At 37.7% G+C, this 27457-nt stretch overlaps 1 protein-coding gene across 2 annotated transcripts in view; it reads left to right on the top strand.

Annotated features, from left to right (window-relative positions):
• The window catches only part of LOC149242561 (Major facilitator superfamily protein), a 278196-nt gene extending 252961 nt beyond the window's left edge, over positions 1 to 25235 (top strand). For both annotated transcript variants that reach the window (XM_089374282.1, XM_089374281.1), the window contains 2 exons: positions 23270 to 23384; positions 24508 to 25235. In XM_089374282.1, coding sequence (XP_089230408.1) covers positions 23270 to 23384; positions 24508 to 24702 — 310 coding nt within the window. In that variant the 3' untranslated portion in view covers positions 24703 to 25235. The remainder of the gene's footprint in view (positions 1 to 23269; positions 23385 to 24507) is intronic.
• Positions 25236 to 27457: the final 2222 nt, after the last annotated feature.

Raw genomic sequence — 27457 nt, forward strand, 5'->3', positions numbered from 1 at the left:
TGTCAAATGTCAGGTGTTTTAGGTGTGGCGAGTTTGGCCACTACAGTACCCAATGTCCTCTTATAAAGAAGGACAAGCAGGAGAAAAAGGACCAGTAGGTAGCATCCACGAAAATAAACAAGATTTCCTCTAGGATAGACGAAGAGTTTGCTATGTTCGCAGATATACCTCTAGGAGTGAGGTGGGGCGATTTGGTGCCGTAGCCCCAGAATGCTACAGAGATTGGGCAGGGTCCTTGAGGAGTCCACCTCATGGATCATTACTTGGCTATGAGGGCCCAAAGTATTCAGTAGCAAGATGGATCAATGTCAGCGATGCAGTCAGATTCCAGAGTGACAGTTGCAGACTAGTAGTAGTCAAGTGTTGAGGAGCATAGTGCAGTGTTGGTAGCAGTGTAGAGTGGTACAGTAGCAGAGTCAGTGACAGTGCAAATTCTTCAGAAGCAGTGTAGATGCAAGCAGCAGACAGAGACTCGGGAGACAATTGCATCATACTGAACATAATTGATTCAGTATTTAGGATGCTTCTCAGTTGCATAGTTGCAGTTGCTACAACAACAAATGAGAGGGAGTTGCAGTGTAGATGCAGAGTCGACAACAGTATGGAAGTGTCAGTAGCAACATAGATGCAGCATCAGAGTTGCGCAATAGTTGGTAGGCAGCAACAACGAGACATCAACAGTGTGACAAGAGGTGATACAAAGACATGGTGTTGTGGTAGGATGTGCAACACTAGAGAGAACACAGTCCTCGCTAAGAGGGAGTGTTAGTTTTTGTAGCATCGAAGTGTTCTAGCCACGAAACTAGGTGGAGAGGCTAGAATACATGAGATCTCCATAACCTAGAAATCGTTTTTGGAAATTCCACCTAGAGATGACTTAATTAGATTATTAACTTATTTTTTAATGTTTCCTAATTCTAAACTTAGGAAAACAGGGTAATTAATCAAAATAAATTAATTCAAGGTGAGAATTCTCTAGAAACTCACACAAATCGATCCAGAAATGATTTGAGCCATTGATTAAGATTTAATCTTGGTCGTTGGAGTCCCAACAGGAAGATATTAGAAGGGATTGATGTGGTGATGGAGAATACCCTTGAGCAGTTCGATTTCCTTGGCAAATCGATTTCCAGAGAGCAGCAACAGTTGTTGGAGAGCCAAAGATCGAAACAAAGACAGTGAGGGGTAGAGACAGTGAGGTTGGAGGAAGATTTCCAGATCTAGTGAGTACATTTGCAGAGAGGCCGAAATTTCTCTAGGAGGCTGCGCAGAGGCAATGCAAAGCCTCAAGAAGGCAGTTTGATTTCCTGGGAAGGAAGACGTTTTCAGTTCTAGAGGCTGAGCAAAGGTTCTAGAGTGTTGGAGAGACGTTTTCCCAGCCAACAACAGGCAAGACGACTTGATCAACAATCAGTTCGAGCAACATGCAGAGCAAGAACCTTCAACTTGACGTAAGGCCTGCGTAGACCCAGTTGGACGAATTTCTTTTCAGAGGCAGTCCAGTGCTAGAATTGTCTGGAGTGAGGGTAAATTTCTCTCTAGTATTTTCTCTGTAGGATAGCCATATTTCAGCATCCAGATTATTGTACTCAAATTTTTTCACTGTTGCATAATATGATAATAATAAAACCCTCAACTGTTGCACTGGTTCTCCCAAGTTAGGTTTTTCCAGGGACATTTGTCCAAAAATATCTGTGTGTGTGTGCTAGATTTTTTCAGTTTCCAATGCTATTTTCTTTTGTAGTTTATTTCTGAAAATCACAGTGTGAATTATTTGGTATTTTCTGTAGCAAACTGCAAATAAATTATTAAATAAATTAACAATTAGGAAAATAATTTCCAGTTGCTATGATAGATTGAAATTTTCACAGGGAATGACTCAAAGGAGAAGCATGGATGAAGCTGGAAACACAGAGATGGAGAAGGCATAATCTAGCAAGAAATCTAAGATCCAAGAACAGATCGATGAAGAAATTGAGACTAGGTTGGCCAAGAGAAATTCAGACCAGCTAGGCTTCTAGGTTCTCCTAGAAGACTCACAACAAGTTGCCACTACTACCTTTACATAGGTAGCAATCATGGGCTCTTTGGGAAATGCATCAACAACATACTTGAAATGGGAAGAGGGGCAAAGAATATAGGAGAAAAACAAAAGAGTCAGAGATGAAATGCTGCAGCAGCTGGTATCACATTCGGTTCCTTATGAAACTAGACACCTAGCTGCTATGGACCTAGAGAGAAACCAAATGAAATTCTCTCTATATCATCCTTCTGCATAGTCCCTTCCATCAGGATCACAATTTAGGACTGTGGACTTGTCACTAGATATGGCTAGTATTCCTCTGCAGGACAAAATCAATTGGCATAGGCAGATTGGAGAAATGCTCTACAGTGAGATGAGTAAAAGTGCCTTGACCATCTGCAAGGCTGAGAAACTATCAAAAAAAGATGCCACCAGGGTAAAGCAGGAAAAGGCCAACTCTAGAGCCCTTCACTTGTTGTATGAATGTTTCAAAGAATTAACAATCAAATTGGGGGTGTACCCAAATGATAAGGCTGCTATGGAAGCCATCATCTAGGGATCACACTCTGAAATTCAGGAATGCCTACATTTGATCATATATAGTCCAAAGAGTTGGCCTAGGTAGAGAGTGGAAAAGAAATCCTAGCCAAGGAATTAATAGACAGAAATAGTGAGGTGGTGACCCTTAAACAACAGGTGGTAGAACTCCAGCAGAAAAGTTATTCTCACATCTGTGCAGTGCTTGTGCCAGAAAACCCACAGAATGCCACCAAATAGCTAACCAAGGCCCTCACTGTTACAATTGTCTGGGGGTGAGCTCAAAAGGGTGCAAAACGATTTGGAGAACTCCAAGCACGCACTCACAAAAAGGAGAAGCAGCTTGAGTCAACTAGGAAAAATGTCGAGCAAATCAGTAAAAACTTGGAGACTACAAATGAGGAGATCAGAGAACTAAAAAATTAGTTGAAAGGTAATATGTCTCTCATCAAGGCTAGGCATATTATTTGGGATGAAATTATTGCTGAAGTAAAGAGCATATGGGAGTATATGATCCTAGTTGCAAAGCAAAAAATTGCAATCAAGGAGACTAAGTTCTTCATCCTCTCACCCAAAGAAGAAGATGATAAAATTGCCAAGAAAACAGAGAAATTTATCAGATATCTCAATGAGAAATCAACTAGTGAATTGAAGGCAATGGATATTATTGACAGGACCAATGTTATCAGAACCAAACTGGTCATCGAATCGAAAAACCTTGTGGACCGGGAACTGGTTGGAATCGGAAAAAAAACGGCTTACCAAAAACACTTAAAATATTCATATTTTAAAGAAAAAAATGATATATTCACGTTCATCCATATGAATCCAAACCATTTATACACAAATATGCAAAAGTTCTCATTTATATAGCAAGTAATAGTGCATATAACCAAAATAGCACTTAGTGCAAAACATCATTGAACCAAAAATGTTACAAACATCAAGAAGAAGGCTCTAAAAGGCCTTTATAGTCCAAAATAACATGATAGATCATAGTATTATACTACAACCTACAATACTACAAGCTACAACTACAACAAATCAATTATCAAATCATCAATCATCATCAGAATCATCATCCGATTCCTGATCATCCTCATTATCATTTGAAGAATGAGTAACATCTAAGTCTGCAATGGGATTATGGCTTGATTCCCCTGGCCTTAAAGCTGCTACAGGAGCTTCTGATATATTTGCCTCTGCATCCTATGGAGGTGGGTCCAAGCCCAACCAAGGAAGGTCTTCTTTGTCAAATGTTGGTGCTTGACTCTCCACAACCCATTCTGATGTTGAATCAAAGTCACCTAAGACAATGTTGCTTGATTTAGGAGTTTTATTTAGCAATTGGTTGCACCTCAACCTAAGGTTGTATTGAACAAAAACCATGTCATTTAACTGCTTTTGCTCCAAACGGTTCCTCTTCTTAGTGTGTATACGCTCAAACACACTCTCCAATAGCTTTGCAAGACTCCAATCAACTCTTCAAATCTGCAAAAAATCTCCCTCAGAACAACCCTGCAAAAAACTCTTTGAATTCTCCTCACCAAACTTAGCTCAAGAATTGCAAGAGACTCAAATGAATAGTGTGAGTGAAATAGAGGGGATGGGGGTGTTTAAATAGCTTTCCGGGGGGGGGGGCTAGAGTAGCATTAGAAACTAGGTAATTTTTTTTTATGCCTAGGTCGTGCGAGCGCCAGTCTTGTGAATCGGTGGAACCGGTCTTTGAACCGGTTCGGTACCCAACTGGTCTTTTCCAGTTCGGAGGGCCGGTTCAGATCGGTTTTGCCCCCAAACTGGTCGGACTAGCCAGTTCTGATAACATTGAGGAACAATTGTTGAAATCTCCAAGATGATCTAGAGAGAAACAACTAGAGCCAACACTAAGGAATATTTAGGTGATTTATTGGAATTTGTAGCTGCATTTAATTCAAGCTTTGATCAGAGGATTAGAGCAGGATTGCCCAATAGCTAGGATTTTGAAGGGAATTTTCTTCCTTGGGAATAGTACCAGCAGTTCTTAGTAGAAGCTAAGAGTAAGGTGGATGCTACTTGTTGTCGCGCGGATTGACACGACAACGCTCAGACCGGGCGCTGTCACTCTGATCCCCGGTCCCTCCGTTTAAGCCTGTCTCCCGCGGCTAAGGGGGGTAGACCCTGAGAAATGATGAGACCAACTGTCGACCAGTTGGTTGGGAGACACGAGACACGATTAAGATAAGCACTAAAATGATTTGATTAATTGAGCAGACCAGTGCCTTAAGAGATTGTTATTACAATGATTATTTGTTAAATGATATAGAAACATAAACCGTGAACAGCAATCATTTGTCATCAGCGAAATCATATGACCAAAACAATATCCGGCAACTGAAAGTTTTGAAGAGATAAATGCCTTAAACCACCACGAGAATCATCGTATTCGTATCTCGACTTGAAAAAATTTAGATCTCAGCATGAAAGATAATATTTCCCGAAAATAAAACTGGATCTGACGAAGAAACATTTTCCACAAAATTTTTTATATTATTTTTTTTTTTTAAATATCAAGCAAAACCTAAAAATAAAAAATAAACCAAACTATAAAAATAAAACTAAAATTTTTTATTTTAAAACCAAATCAAAAATCTAATTTAAAATCTAATTTAAATTTAAAAGACTAAATTAAAATCTAAATAAAATAAATCCTAAAACTTAAATTAAAATCTAAGTCAAAACAAAAATAAAAAAACTCTAATTCAAATCTAATTAAGATCTAAATCTAAAATCTATTTTAAATATAAAAGAAAACTATACAAGATTTACATCTAAAAACTTAACATAAAATCTATTTTAAAGATAAATCAAAACTATGAAAATTTTAAATCTAAACTTACTAAACTTAAAAAATTTATAAAACAAATCTAAACTAAAATCGAATTATAAAAGTTAGATCTAAATAAAAGTTAAAAAATATGAAACCAAAATTAAAACAAGAAGTAAGCTACGTAAATGAAAAAAAAATCGAAACGCATGGCATCCAAACGCATCGAACTAAGACTGGAACGAAACCATGTAAAAAGTCTAAGACGGAGATCAAAATGACGGAAACGCTTCAGCAGAAATTCGAATGAGGGCACAGGTGACAGCGGCGGATAGGAAAATGAATATACCTGGAACTTACCTGAGCGTTTGCTGGCTGGACAGAGACGCAAATAAAAAAAAACGAATTTCTTACCTGTCAGCGGCTTGAAATCTTATTCTCCCACATGATATGCGTATGTATTATCCCTCAATATGCGAGTCATCACTGCATACACGGATTATCAAAGCTCGATATGCAGATCATTTTCCTTATACGCGAATGGTCCCGCCTTTTATTCAGGTGTTTTCAGCTTGATATGCAAGTAATCGGCGTCGAATATGCGGGTTATATCATGTTATGCGAGCTACAACTGTTCATACGTGAATTATCATTGATAGATATGCGCATTATCATAGGTTGGGCAGGTTATCACCGCGGATTTGCTGATTATTACTGTTACCACTGTTTGCGTGCTTTTCCCTTAATGCATTCGGCAATTTCGTTTGATGGCAGGTAAAAATGATTCCTCGTGCATATGCAGAGAGAGACTTCCTCTGTTGACAGGAATTGCTCAGCCAATGCACCAATAAATGGATTGCCCCAAAATTTTCGCCCCAGGATTAATGCATGCTTTGTGGCTTCTGCAAAAAACCTTGCTACGGAAAAGCTAATCCTATACAGATCTTGGCCCCTTTATGATTTCGAGAATCTCTCTGAAAATTTGATCTTGATGAAACCCTGTACAAGAAAATAAAACCATAATGAAAATTGCATAAAGCAAAAAATTAAAACCCTAGATCCAAAAAAAAATTTGAAACCCTAAAACAGTTGATTAATGTACAGATTTGGCCCCTTAACAGCCAGATTCAGCAATAAGCGCGAAAATATCTTAAAGAACAGAAATTTTAGGTTTTCACTGTGAAGAACTTCAGAAAATCTCTCATGCAAATTAGAAAAATAAACCGAATGATAGACCCAGGATCAAATCCAACTAGGCTCAGCAAAAAATGCTTGCGGGAGTTGGCTGGTTCAGTCGAGAACTTCCCCGAACGCCCACAAAATTCCTTCAGAAAATGTTTTCTGCACAGCTCAAAACAACCGTCAACAAAGAGGGCAAAAATGCGGCTAGATCTCAAACAGTAATGGAGATACCTGCCATTACTTCAGAAACCCTAACAACACTCAAACCCCAGCAAGTGAACAAGATACCTGTGCTCACAATACTCTACAAAAAGCTATTATTAATGGCTGAAAATAACATATGCAGAAAATGAAATGATCTCACAGCATTCCAAGAGAGTAACACCAGCAAGATATGGACCCCAAAGTCTTCCTTTATTAACCAGAAACAGATTTACAAGAGAGCTTCTTCAGTCTTAGACTCACAGATCGAATGATCTGAAATGACCCCTAGCACCCTATTTAAAGGAAATGATCCCAACGGCTAGTTCGAGTGATCCATGTAGAAATGATCTCGACCGTTGATGAGGATCAAGACATCTCTTGATCTCATCCGTCGATTTATTCACTTAAAATATTATTATTTTATTAGTTAGGGTTTTTGCTTTATTTTTTTAATTTTTTATTATTTTTTTATTTATTTCATTTTTAATTTTTATTTATTTTATTATTTTATTATTTTTATTCATTTTTTAATTATTTTTAATTCATTTTAAAATGGATCATCGAACTAAGCCTTTGGAAACATCACCTAGGACCTAGGACTTAGGACTCATGAGGGGATTTAAAACATTTTTCGACCCTCAGGACACATTACATCATGACTTTTACAATTTACATCTTAAGGGGACAAACCCATTTAATACAGACCCTCACAAATCACCCAGCTCTGCGACACAACGATAATCTAGCAGATTAACACACTAGGATTCTCCTAAAGTTCTAATGACAAAATCCATCCCAGCTTTGGGGTCAGGTTTGAAGGAAAACTCTGTAGGAATTTACAGGGTAAGTTCCACAGAAAGAATACCAAAAGGACACCGCTCACAACCAGATCTCAAATCAATACACCAGTATTTTTGATGTGGTTAAAACCCTCAGAGTGCAAGGAGGGAAACAGTCCATGGCCTGTCCCAACGTGGGTACTACAGGCAATTTATTAATCAAAGAATGAAAATTTACATAAGCTTCTCTCATGCACGGATTACCCGAACAATGACCCTCCATGCGCTTTAAATAGAACTCATGGACCAATCGGGTGTCAAGCCACGGATCAAGTGTCGGTAATACCGAGGTGAGAGTGAACCGTCGGATCACTACATATCGTGACCGTCGGATTGTAAGTTACAAAATGTACAACGGTAAAGAAACACACTTTACCTAACTCTAACCTAACTCTATACTAGACCAAGTTGAACTTAACTATATCCTATGTGTCGGAATATCCTAACATCCCCCCTTAAGAACAACTTGGGATAGGATTGAAGGATTTACAAATATGACACAATAGGAGAAGGAAGGAGGCACTAGAGCCTATCCCCCCTTAGTGACAACTTCCTGAACTCCAAGCATATATCGAAGTTTAGTGAACTTCGCCTCTGTGAGAGCCTTTGTGAAGATGTCTGCAACCTAATCATCTGTTGGACAATATTGCACTTCAAGAACATGGTCATGAATGAGCTTTCTGATGAAGTGCATGTGTAGTTCAATGTGTTTGCTGCGCTGATGCTGGACTGGATCTTTGCATAGCTGAATGGCACTTTGATTATCACACCAAAGTGTGGTTGGATGCTACTGCTCAAAGCCAAACTCTGATAGGATCTGACGAAGCCACAAGGCTTCCTTACTAGCTTCCACGGCACCACGATACTCTGCTTCTGCTGACGAAAGAGAGATGGCGGCCTGTTTCTTACAAGCCCATGTAATAGGTCCTGAACCAAGAGTGAAGACATAACCGGCAGTAGACTTCCGATCATTAGGGTCACCAGCCCAATCAGAATCAGTGAAACCAACTAACAGAGGAGCTGCTTTGGCACTGTAATGAATCCCAAACTGTACTGTACCTCGAACATAACGAAGTATTCTTTTAGCTGCTTTCCAATGACTTTCACGGGGGTTTTGCATAAAACGAGCAACAAGGCCAACAGCAAAGGAAAGATCAGGACGAGTATGGGTTAAATACAAGAGTTTTCCGACAAGTTGACGGTATAAGGTAGCATCAACTTCAGGAGAAGTACAAGAGACTGAAAGTTTGACTCCAGACTGAAAGGGAGAAAGGGCTGGCTTACAGTCTTCCATGTGAAAATGACGAAGAATATCACAAGCATACTTGGACTGGGAAAGGAAAATACCCTCTTGGGATTGCAAGACTTGAAGACCGAGAAAATAGTGTAAGTGTCCTAAGTCTGTCATTTCAAATTTCCTTTTAAGGCTGGACTTCACATGGTTTATAAGGTTGGGATCACTACCAGTAAGAATAAGATCATCAACATAAAGAACAAGGATGATAAGAGAGTTGCCCACTTTCTTGGTGTAGACAGTATTGTTAGAATGACACCTAGAAAAGCCAGATTCTAAAAGAAAGCTATCCATTTTGGCATACCAAACCCGAGGAGCTTGCTTGAGGCCATAAAGGGATTTCTTAAGTCGACAAACAAGGCTGGAGTCTGTTTGTATGAAGCCAATGGGTTGTTCCATATAGATTTCTTCCTGCAAGTCCCCATGCAAGAAGGCAGATTTAACATCCATCTGATGGACTTCCCATTTTAAAGAGGCATCAAGGGAAAGAACAAGGCGGATAGAGTTCATTTTGGCAACGGGGGAGAAGGTTTCAGTGTAGTCAATGCCTTCGACCTGTGAAAAGCCCTTAGCAACGAGACGAGCTTTATGTTTATCAACTTTCCCATCTGGTCCATACTTGGTTCTGTAAACCCATTTACATCTAACAAGTTTGCGTCCCTTTGGTAGAGGAACAAGATCCCATGTATCATTTGTCATTAATGAATGATATTCTTCATTCATAGCTGCTTCCCAATGTGGATGGCCTGAAGCTTCTGCAAAAGTGTCAGGATCATGATTTACTGGAGCTTGAGCCAGTAAAGAAGAGGCTCTTTCAAACTGAGAACGTGTACGTCGCTGATCTGTAGGATCACCGGCAAGATCACCTGCTGCATCCCGAGTAGCACGGACCCATCTTGGAAGTTGAGGATCCTGAGAAGGTGGGGGAGGATTATCATCCTCGCTTTCATCATCTGAAGAAGAAATGTTTTCAAAAATAGAAGAGATAGGAAGAGGTGGCACATCCGCCGGACTAGGCTCGCAGGCCGATTTATTTTCATCAAATTTTACATCTCTTCTAATGATAACATTTTTGGACTTAAATGGAATAAGTCTATAACCTTTTACATCTTCAGAATATCCAACAAAAGTACATTTCTCACTCTTAGGTTCTAAAGCTTTATGCTTTTCATCTGGAATATGGGCCCATGCTTCACTTCCAAACACACGAAAGTGACTTACATCTGGTTTAATGGAACTCCAGGCTTCTTCTGGAGTGATATTCTCTAGAACCTTAGTAGGAGTGCGATTGATTATATAATTTGCACAATTAATTGCTTCGGCCCAAAAACTAAGACTGAGTCCTTTAGATTGCAGCATACAATTAGCCATTTCCTTTAAGGTGCAATTTTTCCTTTCAGCTACACCATTTTGTTGTGGAGTGTATGGAACAGTATGTTGCATTTGAATTCCATTTTCGGTGCAAAAGTTGATGAATGTGTTTTTAACATATTCTCCACCATTATCAGTTCTTAGCTTAAGGATTTGATGTCCAGATTGTTTTTCAACAAAGGCTTTGAAGGCCAAAAAAGTGTTAAATACTTCGCTCTTGAGTTTTAAGAAGTATACCCAAGTGCGTCTGGAGAAATCATCAATGAAAGTTAAGAAGTACTTGCAGCCACTGAATGAAGCAACAGGAAGAGGACCACATAAATCACTGTGCACAAGCTGTAAAGGGGCTGAGGTGTGCCAAGAGGCACGTTTGTCAAAACTGTCCCGATGATGTTTTCCGAGTACACATCCGGAACAAACACCATCTCTGCAAGATACCATAGGAAGACCTGTCACCATATTTTCTTTACATAGATGCTGAAGGGAGCGATAGTTTAAGTGACCAAATCGCTCATGCCAAAGTTTGCTCACTTCATCATTATGAGCAACAAATACTGAGGGAAGAGTGGATGACCCAAAGTTGTGAAACTTATACAACCTTTTGGAATCATCAGCAAGACCAGTAGCTAGAATCTGTTTAGGATCTTTTAGATCCTTGATTACAACATCATGAGGTGAAAATTCAACAATTTTACCTTCACCTGAATGAGTTATCTGATAGACAGATAGAAGGTTGCAGGATAAGGTTGGAACACATAATACATCATTAAACTGACCATTGTCTAGATGAACAGTTCCAGTCCCTACAACATTAAGAGATCTATCATCACCAATATATATATTTTTGGTGTTACAATCATTTAAAGAAGAAAACATGGCTTGGTTTTTGGCCATGTGACAAGAGGCTCCAGAATCAATGAGCCACTCATGAGAATGAGAAGAAGAAGAAGATACATTTAATGCATAACCAGACTGAGATGATTGACAATGACATGCAGAAAGTGCCATTCCGGAAGTTGAAGCTGAAGTAGGCTCCACATGGATGTTATGTTTCTTCATTGCGGCTTCCAAGGCTTCCATCTTCTTAAAGCATTTAGATTCTAAGTGGCCATCTCGATTACAAAAGTTACAATGTCTATCAGTCTTCTTCCATTTGTTTTTATTGGTCTTATCATTTTGATGAAATGATCTTTCATTTTGAGGCTGAGATGGTTTAGGACCATTCTTTTGAGGATATGACTTCTTAGGATTCTTTGAATTTGGTTGCTGTTGGGCGGCTAACGCTTTCGTGGAAGAGTTTCCAAGATTAAGAAGACCAAGGTGTAAGAGTTTTTCTTGTTCTCTTATTAAGGAATCACAAAAGGAGTCAAAGGAAGGGGCTTTGTAGTCTTGTCCTTGACAAATGAAAGCTTCCCTTGTAGAATGGAAAGTGGAAACAAATACAGAGTAGGCTGGTCCCAACTTAGTAAGGATGGAATAAATAAGGTTACCATCTTCTTTCTTAACTTTAACACCTTCCAAGAGATATCTAAGGGTCTTGAATTTGGACAAGAAATCTTCAATGCAAGAAAAATTATTAGGATCCAAAGTAAGCAGCTCATTTTCAAGTTGATGGGCTCTAATTACATTTTTAATCCCAAAAACTTTAGCAAGTTTTTCTAATGCTTCATGAGGAGTCTCAAGTCCTGCAATGTGGAATCTAAGATCAGGAGAAATAGACATCCCTATCAAACCTCGTGCTTGATCTTGTCTATTTTCCCATTTTGCCGCCTTGTCTTCATCTTTTGGTTTCTTCTCTTGGTCTGTGGCTATTCTGAAGAGACCTTTACTTCTAAGTAAATCTTCCATGTAGTCTACCCATTGGAAGTAGTTAGTGCTGTTAAGAATGACTTGGCATGGACTTTCCATTTTTAAGAAAAACTGAAGCTGAAGATGCTGAAAGTAAGTGTTCCAACGGATAGATCTCGAAAAAATAGGTGGTTTTAAAAAAAACGGCTCTGAAAAAGGCTTCCGGATGAAGAAATTATGGCTTTTTGAAAAAAAATTGTTGACGTTGCCGGCAAAGTGCGCGAATGTGCGGAAATGAAAAAATCCGCCCCCACAAAATGGAGACTTGAACCCAAGACCTCTACTCTCTTAAAATAGCTTTGAACCAATTGATCTATACAAAAAATTTGAGAGAGAGAGAGAGAGAGAGAGAGAGGGGGGGGGGCCTTGGTTTGCGTGCTTGCCTTGAGAAACCTCTTTTTCCCTACAAAACACAAAACACAAAACCCAACACGAACATGCAAAGAAAAACGAACCTTGCGGCTCGAAGTTAGCTTTAGCCAAAAAACTAGAAATTTTAAAAAAAATCTCAAAGTTAGCTTTAGCCGAAAAACTAAATATTTTTCTCAATGTTTCTGATTTTCCGAGATCACACTAAGGTGCAGGGAAAAGAGCATACGCATGAGAAAAATCCTTCCTTTCTGTTTCTGATTTGCCCAGATCGCACAGAGTCGCAGGGCAAAGAGCATACGCAGAAATGAAAGGTATAGATCCGGTTAAAAAAAAGGCTAAATAAACTGAGACCAAAATAAGCAGAGAGAAAATAACAGTAAACTGCAAAAAAACACTGTATACCTCCCGATCTGAAAAATGACGCAACTAGGGCTACCAGAAACCTTTTCGCGTGAAACGAAAGGGGTTCCTCACTGGAACAGATGCTCCGAACGCAACAGAGCAGTCCTCTCGGCCCGAAAGCAGTCAGAAACAGCAGATCTAGGAAACGACAGCCGCATGCAGTTCTACCGGCTTCAGATTTGGATCACCAACGGACGCGGCCCTCAAATAGCTCTGATACCATGTAGGAATTTACAGGGTAAGTTCCACAGAAAGAATACCAAAAGGACACCGCTCACAACCAGATCTCAAATCAATACACCAGTATTTTTGACGTGGTTAAAACCCTCAGAGTGCAAGGAGGGAAACAGTCCACGGCCTGTCCCAACGTGGGTACTACAGGCAATTTATTAATCAAAGAATGAAAATTTACATAAGCTTCTCTCATGCACGGATTACCCGAACAATGACCCTCCATGCGCTTTAAATAGAATTCATGGACCAATCGGGTGTCAAGCCACGGATCAAGTGTCGGTAATACCGAGGTGAGAGTGAACCGTCGGATCACTACATATCGTGACCGTCGGATTGTAAGTTACAAAATGTACAACGGTAAAGAAACACACTTTACCTAACTCTAACCTAACTCTATACTAGACCAAGTTGAACTTAACTATATCCTATGTGTCGGAATATCCTAACAAACTTTGCCGATCCATGGATCGGTGAGACGAAAAACCTTCCGGGACATAGATTACCACTAGAAAGTTAGGTCCACCTAGGCAATTCACATACACGACTCATATCTGCTAAGATTATTTACAATTAATACATGTAGACTGGGTTTACAATTAGATTGATGAAGCTGCTGATGACTGCTGGATGGCACGGACACGCTGATCAGGTGTTGCCCCTTTCTTGCAAAGAAAAAGGGGGCGTACTGCATGGGTAGTTGACCAGTAGAGGTCAACATCTGGCTCTACTTGGGGACACGTTGCTGCTTGCAGGAATGTGAGAATCCAGAATCTGCATCCATACAACACAAAAAATAAGTAGCGTCCATCCAAAAATCAGCATATACGTTAAGCACAATAAAGATAAAAGCTCTTCATTTATTAACTATCTAAAGCAGAAACGAAAATGCGGAAAAAACAAGGAGTAGGGTTAGAAATACGATACAAAGGATGCCCTACGGCATCAGATGTGTTCAATATAGTGCATACTGAGCATTTGCCTGCTTTCAGGCAAATCTGTCGGCTGCTTGTCGGATGTGCCATGTCCAATTTTGCATATGGTAGGACTCTTTCCTATCCGAAAATCAAGCTGCTCACGGCCGTCTGATGCATCAAATCTTCTTCTTATTTTCTTTCTCTTACGCTTTTTCTTTCCTGCAGGTCGAATTACTGATGATCTGGTACTTTCTGTTTCAAAACTATCAGATGAAGTATGTAAGATATGCGTGCTATGTCTTTCTTTATCCTGCATCTGATCTTTATCATTCTTAAGTCTGTCCGGATCACCTTCAATTAACCATCTTTCAATTGAATCAATAACCTCCTCATAATAAGATGGAGCTTGTTGCAGCAAATGAGAAGGCTCCTGATCTATTGATGTCACCTGGTTTCTTTCATCTTCCAATTGCTGAAACCTTTGAACCTGTATTTTAATGGCATCCATCTGACTAGAGTGTTCAACCTTTATAGCGCTGATTTGTCTGGCATGATGTTCTTCCATGTCTTCTATTACTTTATCATTCTTTTCCTTTATGTCCTTTAAGCAATGCTGCATGAAATTTATTTCTTCTTTATGATTCGCTTGCATGTCAGCCAACTGATTATTATGATTGAACGTCATGATAGTCATTTCCTCATCCATAGTTAGTAACTTGTTTTGCATAGAGTCAATTTCCCTATCATGATCAGCTTTCATGGTCACCATATTTTCCTCGAAGACTGACATCTTGCTATGCATGTTTCCAATTTCTGTTTCATATTTAGTTTTCATGGCCTCAATTTCTTTAGCATGCTGATTTTGCGTGACCTCAATCTCCCTATTACGTTTTTCCAGGTGGGTGCATAAAGTTTTCACATCATTGACATAATTAGTTTGATTGATTTCCATATTTCTTACCAGCATCATTAGATCTCGTAAAATTTGTTTTTGCTCTTCTCTTTCATTGTCATTTGTCCCTGATTTTTCACTATCATGAACTTGATCTGCAATATTTCCGGTGGATGACACATTCTGACATGATGAATCGTCTTGGGATCTTTCAGCTGGACCTCTTATCAAATTACTTTCATTCTGTTGCACAATTTTAGAGGCAAAAGGCAAGCTGTTTGGATAACCATATCTATTTTTAAAAGCATCGACAATGTCTTCTAAAGAAGTGAAAGATTCCTTTGGAAAATTGTTAAACCAATTCAAAGCATCATCTTCTAAAGAAAGGACAAATAGACGCATTTTGATATCTTCATGATTAAACTGAGGGGATCTACAGTATATGATCATGATGCGAGTAAACAAGACTAGATGCCTTCTAACAGCGATTGGATCACCACCCGAGAAAATAGGTAACTTAGGAATGGCATCTTCCGGAAAATCATGGAGACGTTCAGTAAAACGACATGGCTTAAATGAATAATCCATGATGAATGATAAGGGATTAAAAGGATGATAGAACTAGATATCTGCTCAAGAAAATCAAGAGATGAAAACAGTGGAGTCGCCACTTGAACAATGAATCTGATTCTAGGATCCAAAAGGTAACCACAAGCAAATATGAGGAAAGCTTCTTGTCTGGGAAAAATGAGAAAGTGGAGTCGCCACCCAAACAAGAAACAAATCCAAGAGATGCTGCTGATATGGGACGAAAAGATGTCAATAATATTGAATCTGCCAGCTCAACTGAGAGATGAGAGATGAGAAGATAAATGTCGATGAAACTCCGAGAAAACAATTTCCCCGGCAACGGCGCCAAAAAATGTTGGCGTTGCCGGCTCAAACGAATGATAGACAGATGAACGATGAATGATGAAAAGATTTTGAAACACCAAGGACAGAAAAACTCTATCCCCGGCAACGGCGCCAAAAAATGTTGTCGCGCGGATTGACACGACAACGCTCAGACCGGGGGCTGTCACTCTGATCCCCGGTCCCTCCGTTTAAGCCTGTCTCTCGTGGCTAAGGGGGGTAGACCCTGAGAAATGATGAGACCAACTGTCGACCAGTTGGTTGGGAGACACAAGACACGATTAAGATAAGCACTAAAATGATTTGATTAATCGAGCAGACCAATGCCTTAAGAGATTGTTATTACAATGATTACTTGTTAAATGATATAGAAACATAAACCGTGAACAGCAATCATTTGTCATCAGCGAAATCATATGACCAAAACAATATCCGGCAACTAAAAGTTTTGAAGAGATAAATGCCTTAAACCACCACGAGAATCATCGTATTCGTATCTCGACTTGAAAAAATTTAGATCTCAGCATGAAAGATAATATTTCCCGAAAATAAAACTGGATTTGACGAAGAAACATTTTCCACAAAATTTTTTATATTATTTTTTTTTTTTTAAATATCAAGCAAAACCTAAAAATAAAAAATTAACCAAACTATAAAAATAAAACTAAAATTTTTTATTTCTTTTTTTATTTTAAAACCAAATCAAAAATCTAATTTAAATTTAAAAGACTAAATTAAAATCTAAATAAAATAAATCCTAAAACTTAAATTAAAATCTAAGTCAAAACAAAAATCAAAAAAATCTAATTCAAATCTAATTAAGATCTAAATCTAAAATCTATTTTAAATATAAAAGAAAACTATACAAGATTTACATCTAAAAACTTAACATAAAATCTATTTTAAAGATAAATCAAAACTATGAAAATTTTAAATCTAAACTTACTAAACTTAAAAAATTTATAAAACAAATCTAAACTAAAATCGAATTATAAAAGTTAGATCTAAATAAAAGTTAAAAAATATGAAACCAAAATTAAAACAAGAAGTAAGCTACGTAAATGAAAAAAAATCGAAACGCATGGCATCCAAACGCATCGAACTAAGACTGGAACGAATACCATGTAAAAAGTCTAAGACGGAGATCAAAATGACGGAAACGCTTCAGCAAAAATTCGAATGAGGGCACAGGTGACAGCGGCGGATAGGAAAATGAATATACCTGGAACTTACCTGAGCGTTTGCTCGCTGGACAGAGACGCAAATAAAAAAAAACGAATTTCTTACCTGTCAGCGGCTTGAAATCTGATTCTCCCACATGATATGCGTATGTATTATCCCTCAATATGCGAGTCATCACTGCATACACGGATTATCAAAGCTCGATATGCAGATCATTTTCCTTATACGCGAATGTTCCCGCCTTTTATTTCAGGTGTTTTCAGCTTGATATGAAAGTAATCGGCGTCGAATATGCGGGTTATATCATGTTATGCGAGCTACAACTGTTCATACGTGAATTATCATTGATAGATATGCGCATTATCATAGGTTGGGTAGGTTATCACCGCGGATTTGCTGATTATCACTGTTACCACTGTTTGTGTGCTTTTCCCTTAATGCATTCGGCAATTTCGTTTGATGGCAGGTAAAAATGATTCCTCATGCATATGCAGAGAGAGACTTCCTCTGTTGACAGGAATTGCTCAGCCAATGCACCAATAAATGGATTGCCCCAAAATTTTCGCCCCAGGATTAATGCATGCTTTGTGGCTTCTGCAAAAAACCTTGCTACGGAAAAGCTAATCCTATACAGATCTTGGCCCCTTTATGATTTCGAGAATCTCTCTGAAAATTTGATCTTGATGAAACCCTGTACAAGAAAATAAAACCATAATGAAAATTGCATAAAGCAAAAAATTAAAACCCTAGATCCAAAAAAAAATTTGAAACCCTAAAACAGTTGATTAATGTACAGATTTGGCCCCTTAATAGCCAGATTCAGCAATAAGCACGAAAATATCTTAAAGAACTGAAATTTTAGGTTTTCACTGTGAAGAACTTCAGAAAATCTCTCATGCAAATTAGAAAAATAAACCGAATGATAGACCCAGGATCAAATCCAACTGGGCTCAGCAAAAAGTGCTTGCGGGAGTTGGCTGGTTCAGCCGAGAACTTCCCCGAACGCCCACAAAATTCCTTCAGAAAATGTTTTCTGCACAGCTCAAAACAACCGTCAACAAAGAGGGCAAAAATGCTGCTAGATCTCAAACAGTAATGGAGATACCTGCCATTACTTCAGAAACCCTAACAACACTCAAACCCTAGCAAGTGAACAAGATACCTGTGCTCACAATACTCTACAAAAAGCTATTATTAATGGCTGAAAATAACATATGCAGAAAATGAAATGATCTCACAGCATTCCAAGAGAGTAACACCAGCAAGATATGGACCCCAAAGTCTTCCTTTATTAACCAGAAACAGATTTACAAGAGAGCTTCTTCAGTCTTAGACTCACAGATCGAATGATCTGAAATGACCCCTAGCACCCTATTTAAAGGAAATGATCCCAACGGCTAGTTCGAGTGATCCATGTAGAAATGATCTCGACCGTTGATGAGGATCAAGACATCTCTTGATCTCATCCATCGATTTATTCACTTAAAATATTATTATTTTATTAGTTAGGGTTTTTGCTTTATTTTTTTAATTTTTTATTATTTTTTTATTTATTTCATTTTTAATTTTTATTTATTTTATTATTTTTATTCATTTTTTAATTTTTTTTAATTCATTTTAAAATGGATCATCGAACTAAGCCTTTGGAAACATCACCTAGGACCTAGGACTTAGGACTCATGAGGGGATTTAAAACATTTTTCGACCCTCAGGACACATTACATCATGACTTTTACAATTTACATCTTAAGGGGACAAACCCATTTAATACAGACCCTCACAAATCACCCAGCTCTGCGACACAACGATAATCTAGTAGATTAACACACTAGGATTCTCCTAAAGTTCTAATGACAAAATCCATCCCGGCTTTGGGGTCAGGTTTGAAGGAAAACTCTGCCGATCCATGGATCGGTGAGACGAAAAACCTTCCGGGACATAGATTACCACTAAAAAGTTAGGTCCACCTAGGCAATTCACATACACGACTCATATCTGCTAAGATTATTTACAATTAATACATGCAGACTGGGTTTACAATTAGATTGATCAAGCTGCTGATGACTGCTGGATGGCACGGACACGCTGATCAGGTGTTGCCCCTTTCTTGCAAAGAAAAAGGGGGCGTACTGCATGGGTAGTTGACCAGTAGAGGTCAACACTACTCATGAGAAGATTTCCACCCTCAAGGGAAAAACCATAGTCAATTATTTGCAGAGGGATTTTCATCTACTCTGGCTAGTAAAGACTTTGTTTGCTGACAAGCCAAATTATACCAAGCTCACCAATCTGAGGATAGCCTCTCAGGATTTCTTTCGCTTTCCTGCACCGAACCCAACATCATGGAAAAAGTGTGACCAATTTGTAAATTTGCCTCAAATCCAAATCATAGAGTCGGGGTCCCTCACAATAGAACCAACCAGACAATAGTGAAGATATTTTGATATGTTGATCATGTTAATCCATGTCATTTCGAAAATTTTGTAAATATTTTTGTTTCAAGAAAGGAATCTAGATTGTTATGTAATCATTAGGATAGTTGTGCTAGCAGCACATTCAAATTGTGAAGCGGTTAGACAATTATGAGATTTTTAAGAAAAATGTTTTGTAATTTATTTAGTTTTTTGGTGATGAAACCATATAAAGGGGATAAGAGACTCATTAGCAAGGGTTCACATTTTCTTTTCCCGAGGTGGCTCTAACTTGCAAGTTTTGCAAGTGTTTGAAGATTTGTGAGATGCATGCTTTTCTTAAAGATTAATAGAAAGTTCTGGTGATTCCAAATGCTGAAATTTGTAGTATGTGATTCTTTCTTAGTTTATCTTTTCATATGTGTTTCTTTCCCCTCAAAAGGCATGTCATTGTAGTTGTTGGACTAAATCTCAGAATTGTAGATTCATCTATGTCATGTTTTGATAGATTGTGTCTGTGATGCATGAGATGAAATGTGCTCCACGTTTTTTGAATTTCATTTACATCATCAGTTCCATATTTCTGCAGCAATTTAATGCATAGGATTCTGATATCAGCCCTCTGCACTAATTTTCTTTCTTCATTTTCTACCTTTCATCTATACTGCAACAACCAATAGAGCTGCACTTTCTAGGGTTAGGCCTCCAGATCTGAATGTTAATTCTTTTAAAAAGGAGTATTCACCAAATGTGTTAATTAAATCTGCCTTTGGATAAAATATTTGAACCAACTTAAATCATTTTATTTCAAAATCTTGATTACCACAAGTATATCATTCAGATACTTTAAAATGTCCTAGGCACCGATCTCTTACTCAACCTTGAGGTTGTCTCTAGGAACCACAACATAATGTAAGATGGAAAGTGGTAAGTATGGAATAGGGATAGATGGGGCTACGCTATCTCAATCATGGTTTCCCAAGTAGTGCCCCTTCCTAAAGCCATGGGCCATTAGGGGAGGTCCCACTGGACTAGGATTGAAAATTAACCCCCCATTTAAGGTGAGGGAACAAGAGTACAGCCAATACCCTTCTTTCTTCCAAGTTACCCCATAATCCATGCCAAAATGCCCAAATACAAACAATCATAAGCACCCAATTGCAAAATGAATAAAGTATCTTTTGATCAAAAGCCCACCTTCCAACATGTGCTCTTGACAAATGGGTGAGAAGACGTATGACTGATGCAGGTGGCGAAGATACGAATGGCACGTCACATCGGCTACAAAGTGTCTCTTAGGGGTTGTTGGCTGGCAGTTGGAAGGGATGGAGAGGAGAAACGTTTCTCCTAGGGGTCACCCACTTTTGGTGGGTAACATGATGCTCTTGGTCATTGGCCTAGTTGGTTTTCAATGAACTCAGTCCCTAGATCTTTGATCCATACAAGATTGTAGGTACGATAATAGTGTCTAGGAGGTGTAGCTGGGATGAGATCTCATAAAACTAGTTCTGGAAACATTTTCACTTGAGGGAAAGGGACCTGTATGCTTTGCTAGAGGGCTAGGGTTAGAGGGACTAAAGCATGCTAAAATGAACTCCACAAACTGGACCCCCAAATAGGTGTAGTTTGTTGCGATCTCAATCTCTTCCCACCGAAGTAGAAATGTTAGTCACAGAAAGCACTTTTGTATGTGTAGAAGATCATAACCTTGGTTTACCTAGGTTGATTGTCAAGTTTCAACTACCAGAGGTCACAGTGGTTTCCCAGGACATCACTCTGTCAATGTAGCATGATGATTCATATATAGTTTCAGAGCAGGATTAATAATCGACATACTGTCAATGCACTTACTAAGATACTCATCAACAAGACTGAGAAATGATTCAATCGCACAATGAATTAATAAATATTTTTTTGGAAACAAACAAGAATAGAGAAAAGTAAAATAATGATTTAGCTAGTTATGAACCCCCAAAATGAGAAATCAAGGCACATAGCATGATACCAGAGGTATATAACAAGTTTGAATGGTTAAATAGTATGCTACAAAAAAGACACTATACATGCCAATACTTCAGATTTGGCAAGGATACTATAAATAAGCTTTATTTGCAATGTTATTGAAGCTGTTGGTTATGTAAATTTTTTCTTCGAGGGTAAGGAAGGAAGAAAATGTAGATATTTCCTTTCAAGGAGGAGAAACAATAGATTTGTAACTTTTAAATCTAATTTATTTGGGAAAATCTGAAAATGTAATGTCCCAAAGACAATTTTTGTAGAAAATTTCTTCAGAAAATTAAGCCGTCAAATTAAATAACAATTTGCACACATTTAACCATAAATTTAATGGCAAAACTGGAATATATGATTTGCAACTGAAGAATAAACAAGACAAAACATGCAAAAGAAACTCAACCTTATTTTATTAATATAGATAGTACATGCAAACTCTGAAAATGGCTGAGAGAATGGCCTCCACAAATATCTGCTACAAGTTGAAATTGGGCCTCCAAATTCTGAACTGAAATGCAACTACTAGGCTCTCCTTTGAATTTTGGATGAATTCACCAAGGGGAGAGATGGTTTTCACCCACTCTCACTAAATCACCCAAGGGTTTTCATCCTAGAGCTACTGAAGTAGAGAACTTAGTTCTCCAACTCCCAACAAAGACAAATGCTCAAGTCCAAGATGTCCCAAATGATGTTCTCCTCCCTCCTTTTAAAGATCCAATAGATAGATCTCCAAGCCTCTAGAAGCATCTTATTTTATTGTTTTATTATTATTCTAGAAGCTCCCTCTTGACTCCATCTAAGTGACTTTTTAATTTTAATTTACTTAAGTCACTTTTATCCTTTTCCCCAATTAGTCATTTTCCTCTTTATTTTTAATTAATTAATTGACTAATTAAAGTCACTTTTAATCTGGGAAAATGGTAAATCACCCACCATACTTTCTCTGGCCAATGAAAGTGACTTCTCAGCATCCCATCTATTAGATCTTCTTGTTCCGGTTCCAAAGAGCTATTACACTGAGGCGTTCCATCAAATGATCCTCCCGGAATACCACCTAAGGCGCAATTAATTAAGTTAGGCCCAGTGATAATCCCATTTTTTCAAAGTTGTCAAAATGCAACGAAACTAAAGGCAAGCTTTGTGGATGATGGAACATGTCATGCAAATACAATCGAATCCCATAAAAGTTCTTCAAAGCTCCCCCAAGACCCTTGATGACATACTCCTGCTCCTCTGACTTGGCCATCCCGTGCCTTGGAAATCCACTCTAGCTGTACTATAGAGGAAAATAAAAATGGGGACATGACAGAAAACTTCCGTAGGGTATACATATGATGGACCAGAATGTAATCATATCATAGGCCATATATAAGTCAATTAACTTGCTAATATTAGTATACAGAGGATCTGATTCAGTGGCAGCCAAGTGTGTACAAACCTCACAGAGAGGAGTTGGTAGGATCCACATGCAATTTTAGAGAATATGTAGTGAAATAATTGTAAATTTGTCGTCACTTGGACACTTATCATGTAACATAGGACAGCATAACGGATAGAATCATTATATTAGGCCTGAGAGTTGAACTATTTCTTTATTTCTGTTATTTTCAATGTAAAGAAGTATTTCATCTATGTAGTCTGGGTTTGTTAAAACTTAAAATGATGCAATCGCATGGAATTGTGGTTTTAGAACACAAAAGAACAGAGCCTTACGAATGAACAAAATGAGACCATTAACATCACAAATTTCAAGTGAAAGCATTCTTGGCTAGTTATTGAAGCATGCTACTGATGTTAATTGTTATTGATTGCTAAATGGTTTATCTTTTGGTTCAGATATGTCTCCGCATTTTCCCTTGGTGCTGGACCAGTTACTGGACTTATTATACCAGAGTTGAGTAGTACGAGGACCCGTGCAAAAACCATGTCATTCAGTTTATGTGTTCATTGGGTAAGTTTACAGTTTAAGATCTCTTCAGTATTTCAATAGTAACATTATGGAACTTGGAATAATATGTGAAGGCACAAAGAGCCAATCCAGTATATTGTAAAATATCTCATGCTACATTTTGAAATCCACAACCAAACGATCAGTTGATAGTAGAGAATACATGTACAGGATTGAAATTGAGTAGCCAGGTGTAAAAGACCGCACTAGTGTTTAAAAGATCTGTAGGGTTTCAGCCCAAATGATAGTCGAAGATACTTATGGCAGAACCTGTAGAGTTCTTGCCATTTTTGTTTTGGGGAGTGATTTGTATGATATTATATCATCTTTAGAGCTATCCTGAACTGGTCTTTCATCTATGGTTGCACCTATAATGGATTTTTTTTAATGGGATAGCAATTCATAGGGATTTGGGAAGAACAGTTTTCAAACTTGTGATGCCGATTAATAGGGATTTGGAAACAAGAGGAACCTTACCTAGGGACATTGCTTGTTGATCATTGAGGATTATCTGTGCCAAACCCTTTGGATGATTATTACTGTGGAAGCAATCCCTTTTTAAAGCATAAGAGTGAAGGTGACTTCCTAAATATGTTGTGTCTTATGTCTATTAGGATCTGTAGTCCTTAAGGTTGCTTTCGTTTTATTTGTTTTATCATCTCTATCTAGCAGCAATTTTTCATGAACATTGCTCTTGAGATGTCACCAAGTCAAAGTGGCATCTTCTGTTGAACTCAGTTTTTTCCTCTCATTTATTTATAGATAAATTCTGTGAGAAATGTTAATTATTAATTATGTAATCATTGATTCCTTTGCGTAGATGTGTATGTGATTGTACATCTATGACTATATTCAATCATTCACTCATTATTACCATGAATATTTTTTACTTTCTTGGAGGAGTTCCACTCCGGTTGGTTTCAGAGCCTCCATCCTGAAACTCTGGAAGAATTGTTCTATCAGAATTGTATTCCGTCTCCTGTTTTATTTTGTCCCTATTTTATTTTTCTCATCACATAGTCCCTGTGTTTCTGTTCCTGGGCACGTTTCTTAATGCAGGCATTTGTAATTGAGGCTGCTTTCACTATATGGCATGCCTAATCATCTGAAGTTTAATGTTTTCCAGGTTTGCAATTTCATCATAGGATTGTTCTTTCTTGATGTGGTGGAGAAGTTTGGGCTACCCATTATCTATTCAAGCTTTGGCATAGTATCATTGTTGGCAGCAGCTTTTACTTATTACTGTGTAATTGAGACAAAAGGGCATAGTCTGGAGGAGATAGAATTTCTTTTAAATCCTGACTTGGAACCCAGGGATTGAAATGACATGATGTGAATATCTGGAGCATTTTGGGAGGTCAAGGTGACCTACAGGCTTCGGAAGAGCACTACCTCTTGAATGCGATAGGGTGGTGCCGTGTAACAGCCATTCTACAGGTGCAAGTTGTATATTCTGAGTTAAAATTCGCTAATCATGTTCAGTATCCAGAAAATACATTATAGTAGCAATGGTGCATCTTGATATTTTTTATTTCCTCTTCCCAGGACTGAAAATCATAAATGTTTGCACTAATGAGCTCACATATTTATAGGATGTTTAAGATGCCCAAGGTTTTTGATAACTTCTAATGCCCTGTATGGGTTTTTATGGGCGATTTAACAAAGAAAACTTGATTCTCTTAGAAAGCTGAAATTTTGGTTCTCTGGTGATTGAACATTCATTAGTTTTAAATCGCAATGTGAAACAAATAAGTTTTAAAAATCTAGCTTGCTGCCTGTTGCAGTGAAGTGCTATTTTTAAGGTACACATTCATTAGTTTTAAATCGCAATGTGAAACAAATAAGTTTTAAAAATCTAGCTTGCTGCCTGTTGCAGTGAAGTGCTATTTTTAAGGTACTTAATTGTATACTTCTACTGCCAATTTAATGTTTCTAACATGTCACACCTTACATTCTTATATTTCAAAATATGCATGAATTATTCATAAGTGTTGTTGCTGAAGTTTTACTTAGAAGTAATTACACAATGAAGTTTGTGTATCTAATGTACTAATTGACATTCAAAAGTCTAGACAATTGCTATGGCTATATGACACAAAAGATGTAGTGTTCCATGGGGACACATCCCCCATGCTGGGGAATACACCCCTTGACATTTCCCACGCTTTAAGCATGGGGAAATGCACGGGGAAACATTTCCTCAATGTGGGGTGTGTGTCTCCTCAAAAGGGGACATTTGGGTATTGTTAACTTTGCCGCCTACACCTACCTACAAGTTAGTGAGAAAAACCTTCAACTCCACAAAGTGTGGTTGGTGGCAGGGAACTCAGAGAAGGGGTTGTCACACTAAATCCTTTCTCTCTCCATTTAAGCTATCTTCTAAGTTAGCAAGGGGGTAGTCCCTAATTAAAAGTTAATTTAAAAATGATGTGAGTTTCTAGGAGAATTGTTAGAGTTAAATACATTATCTCTTTAAGATTTATAAGCAAAAAATTGATATGAGCAATAACCATCATAAGGTAAGCATCAAATACATAAACAACCAGTGCCTTCCAAGTCCTTCCTCTTTAAGAAATGAAATTGTATTTTGCTTAAAATGAAGTGAAATGCTTTCAAATGGAAAACGAAAATAACCCTGAAAAGTGAAACACTAAATTATTAGCACAAGATATTATAAATGTTTTCAAGATGAATAAGTCTACAAATCAAAGCATGGAAACTATCTTGCTCAAAAGAATACAAAAATGACTCAAATGTTAGACCAAGATGACAAAAAAGTATGTTACAAAATAATCTACAAGAGGGTAGGCCAAAGAGTATGAGTAGGCTCTCCTCTTTGACTAGCCATGACTTAGCTCTTTGAGATAGCTGGATATTGATAAATGAAGTACAATACGTAAAAAATATTTTTTTTCAAATTTGATATTTTGATGCAAGAAATAAAATCTTTAAGAAACTTGAAAGAATCCTTGCCAAACACAAATAAGATACAGATGAGACTTTGGAATTCAAAACATGCGGGTTCTCCTTGAATATTTTTCAAGAATGGGTTGATTCCTCTGATAATTTTCCCTCACGCTTGAAAAGCTTGACCAAATAATGATTCATCTACAAAACTTCACCACAAATCATTAAATCAACGTGACATTAAATAAGTGCAATGGAAATAATTGCTAGATATACATCTATTATCCACTAGAAGATTTCTTTTTATGAAGCAAATAATTAATTCTTATGCTAATATGAGATAGTTGCATACTAACGTAACTTGAAACAAGCATGGAAGAAATAATGAGATGAGGAAATAAATAGAAGCATAACAAGAAGTCAAAAATTTACCACACATGCAAGGAGAAGAACACCACCATGTTTTACCCCAAAGACTGTTGTATTATATTGCAAGTAGTGAATACAATCTCGTAGAGTCCCTTCAAGCACAATAACTAGTATTACATCATACAATGTAAGAGCCCATGGCTCTATTATATAGAGAGTTGGGAGCAAATCCCAATGAAAAATGACAATGGCAAATGACATTAGAGCCTTCCAATGTAGAAGTGATTAAACAAGTGGCATGAGGTGACAATCTCAAAGAGAAATTTGAATTTATTGAATGGAGCTCCAATCCCAAGTGTAAAAATTGAATTCTGGCAAGTGGACATCATTTTTTTCTTCCCTTATGTGCAAAATTCGAATTTTATGATGGAATGACAAGTGTATATGGGTGATAACCCATGTGGGGGCAATTTCCCACAAAAATCTCCACCAAATATTCTCCCAAATCCTCCTAGATGTGCATTAACTTGACAAATTCGAATTTCCAAGTAAGCAACTTTCTTATTTAATGCTAGAAATTCGATTTTATTTGAGCACATGTTCTTCCCTTGATTTTAGGAGTCCACATCACCTTGAGACTTCACTTTAGCTCCCCCATAATTTTCCACCTCATTTCCACAACATTTAGCATATGGATATTTATTTTTCTCTGTTTATTTAATTTATGGCTTAATTAAATGCCACAATTTCCACTAAACTTAATGTGGGTTTTGAGGGTCCAAAACACATTATCAACCCCT

The sequence above is a fragment of the Pinus tabuliformis genome, chromosome 8, assembly GCF_031772625.1.
Source record: "Pinus tabuliformis cultivar Carrire ecotype Pingquan chromosome 8, CPIR1, whole genome shotgun sequence".
Classification (NCBI taxonomy): domain Eukaryota; kingdom Viridiplantae; phylum Streptophyta; class Pinopsida; order Pinales; family Pinaceae; genus Pinus; species Pinus tabuliformis.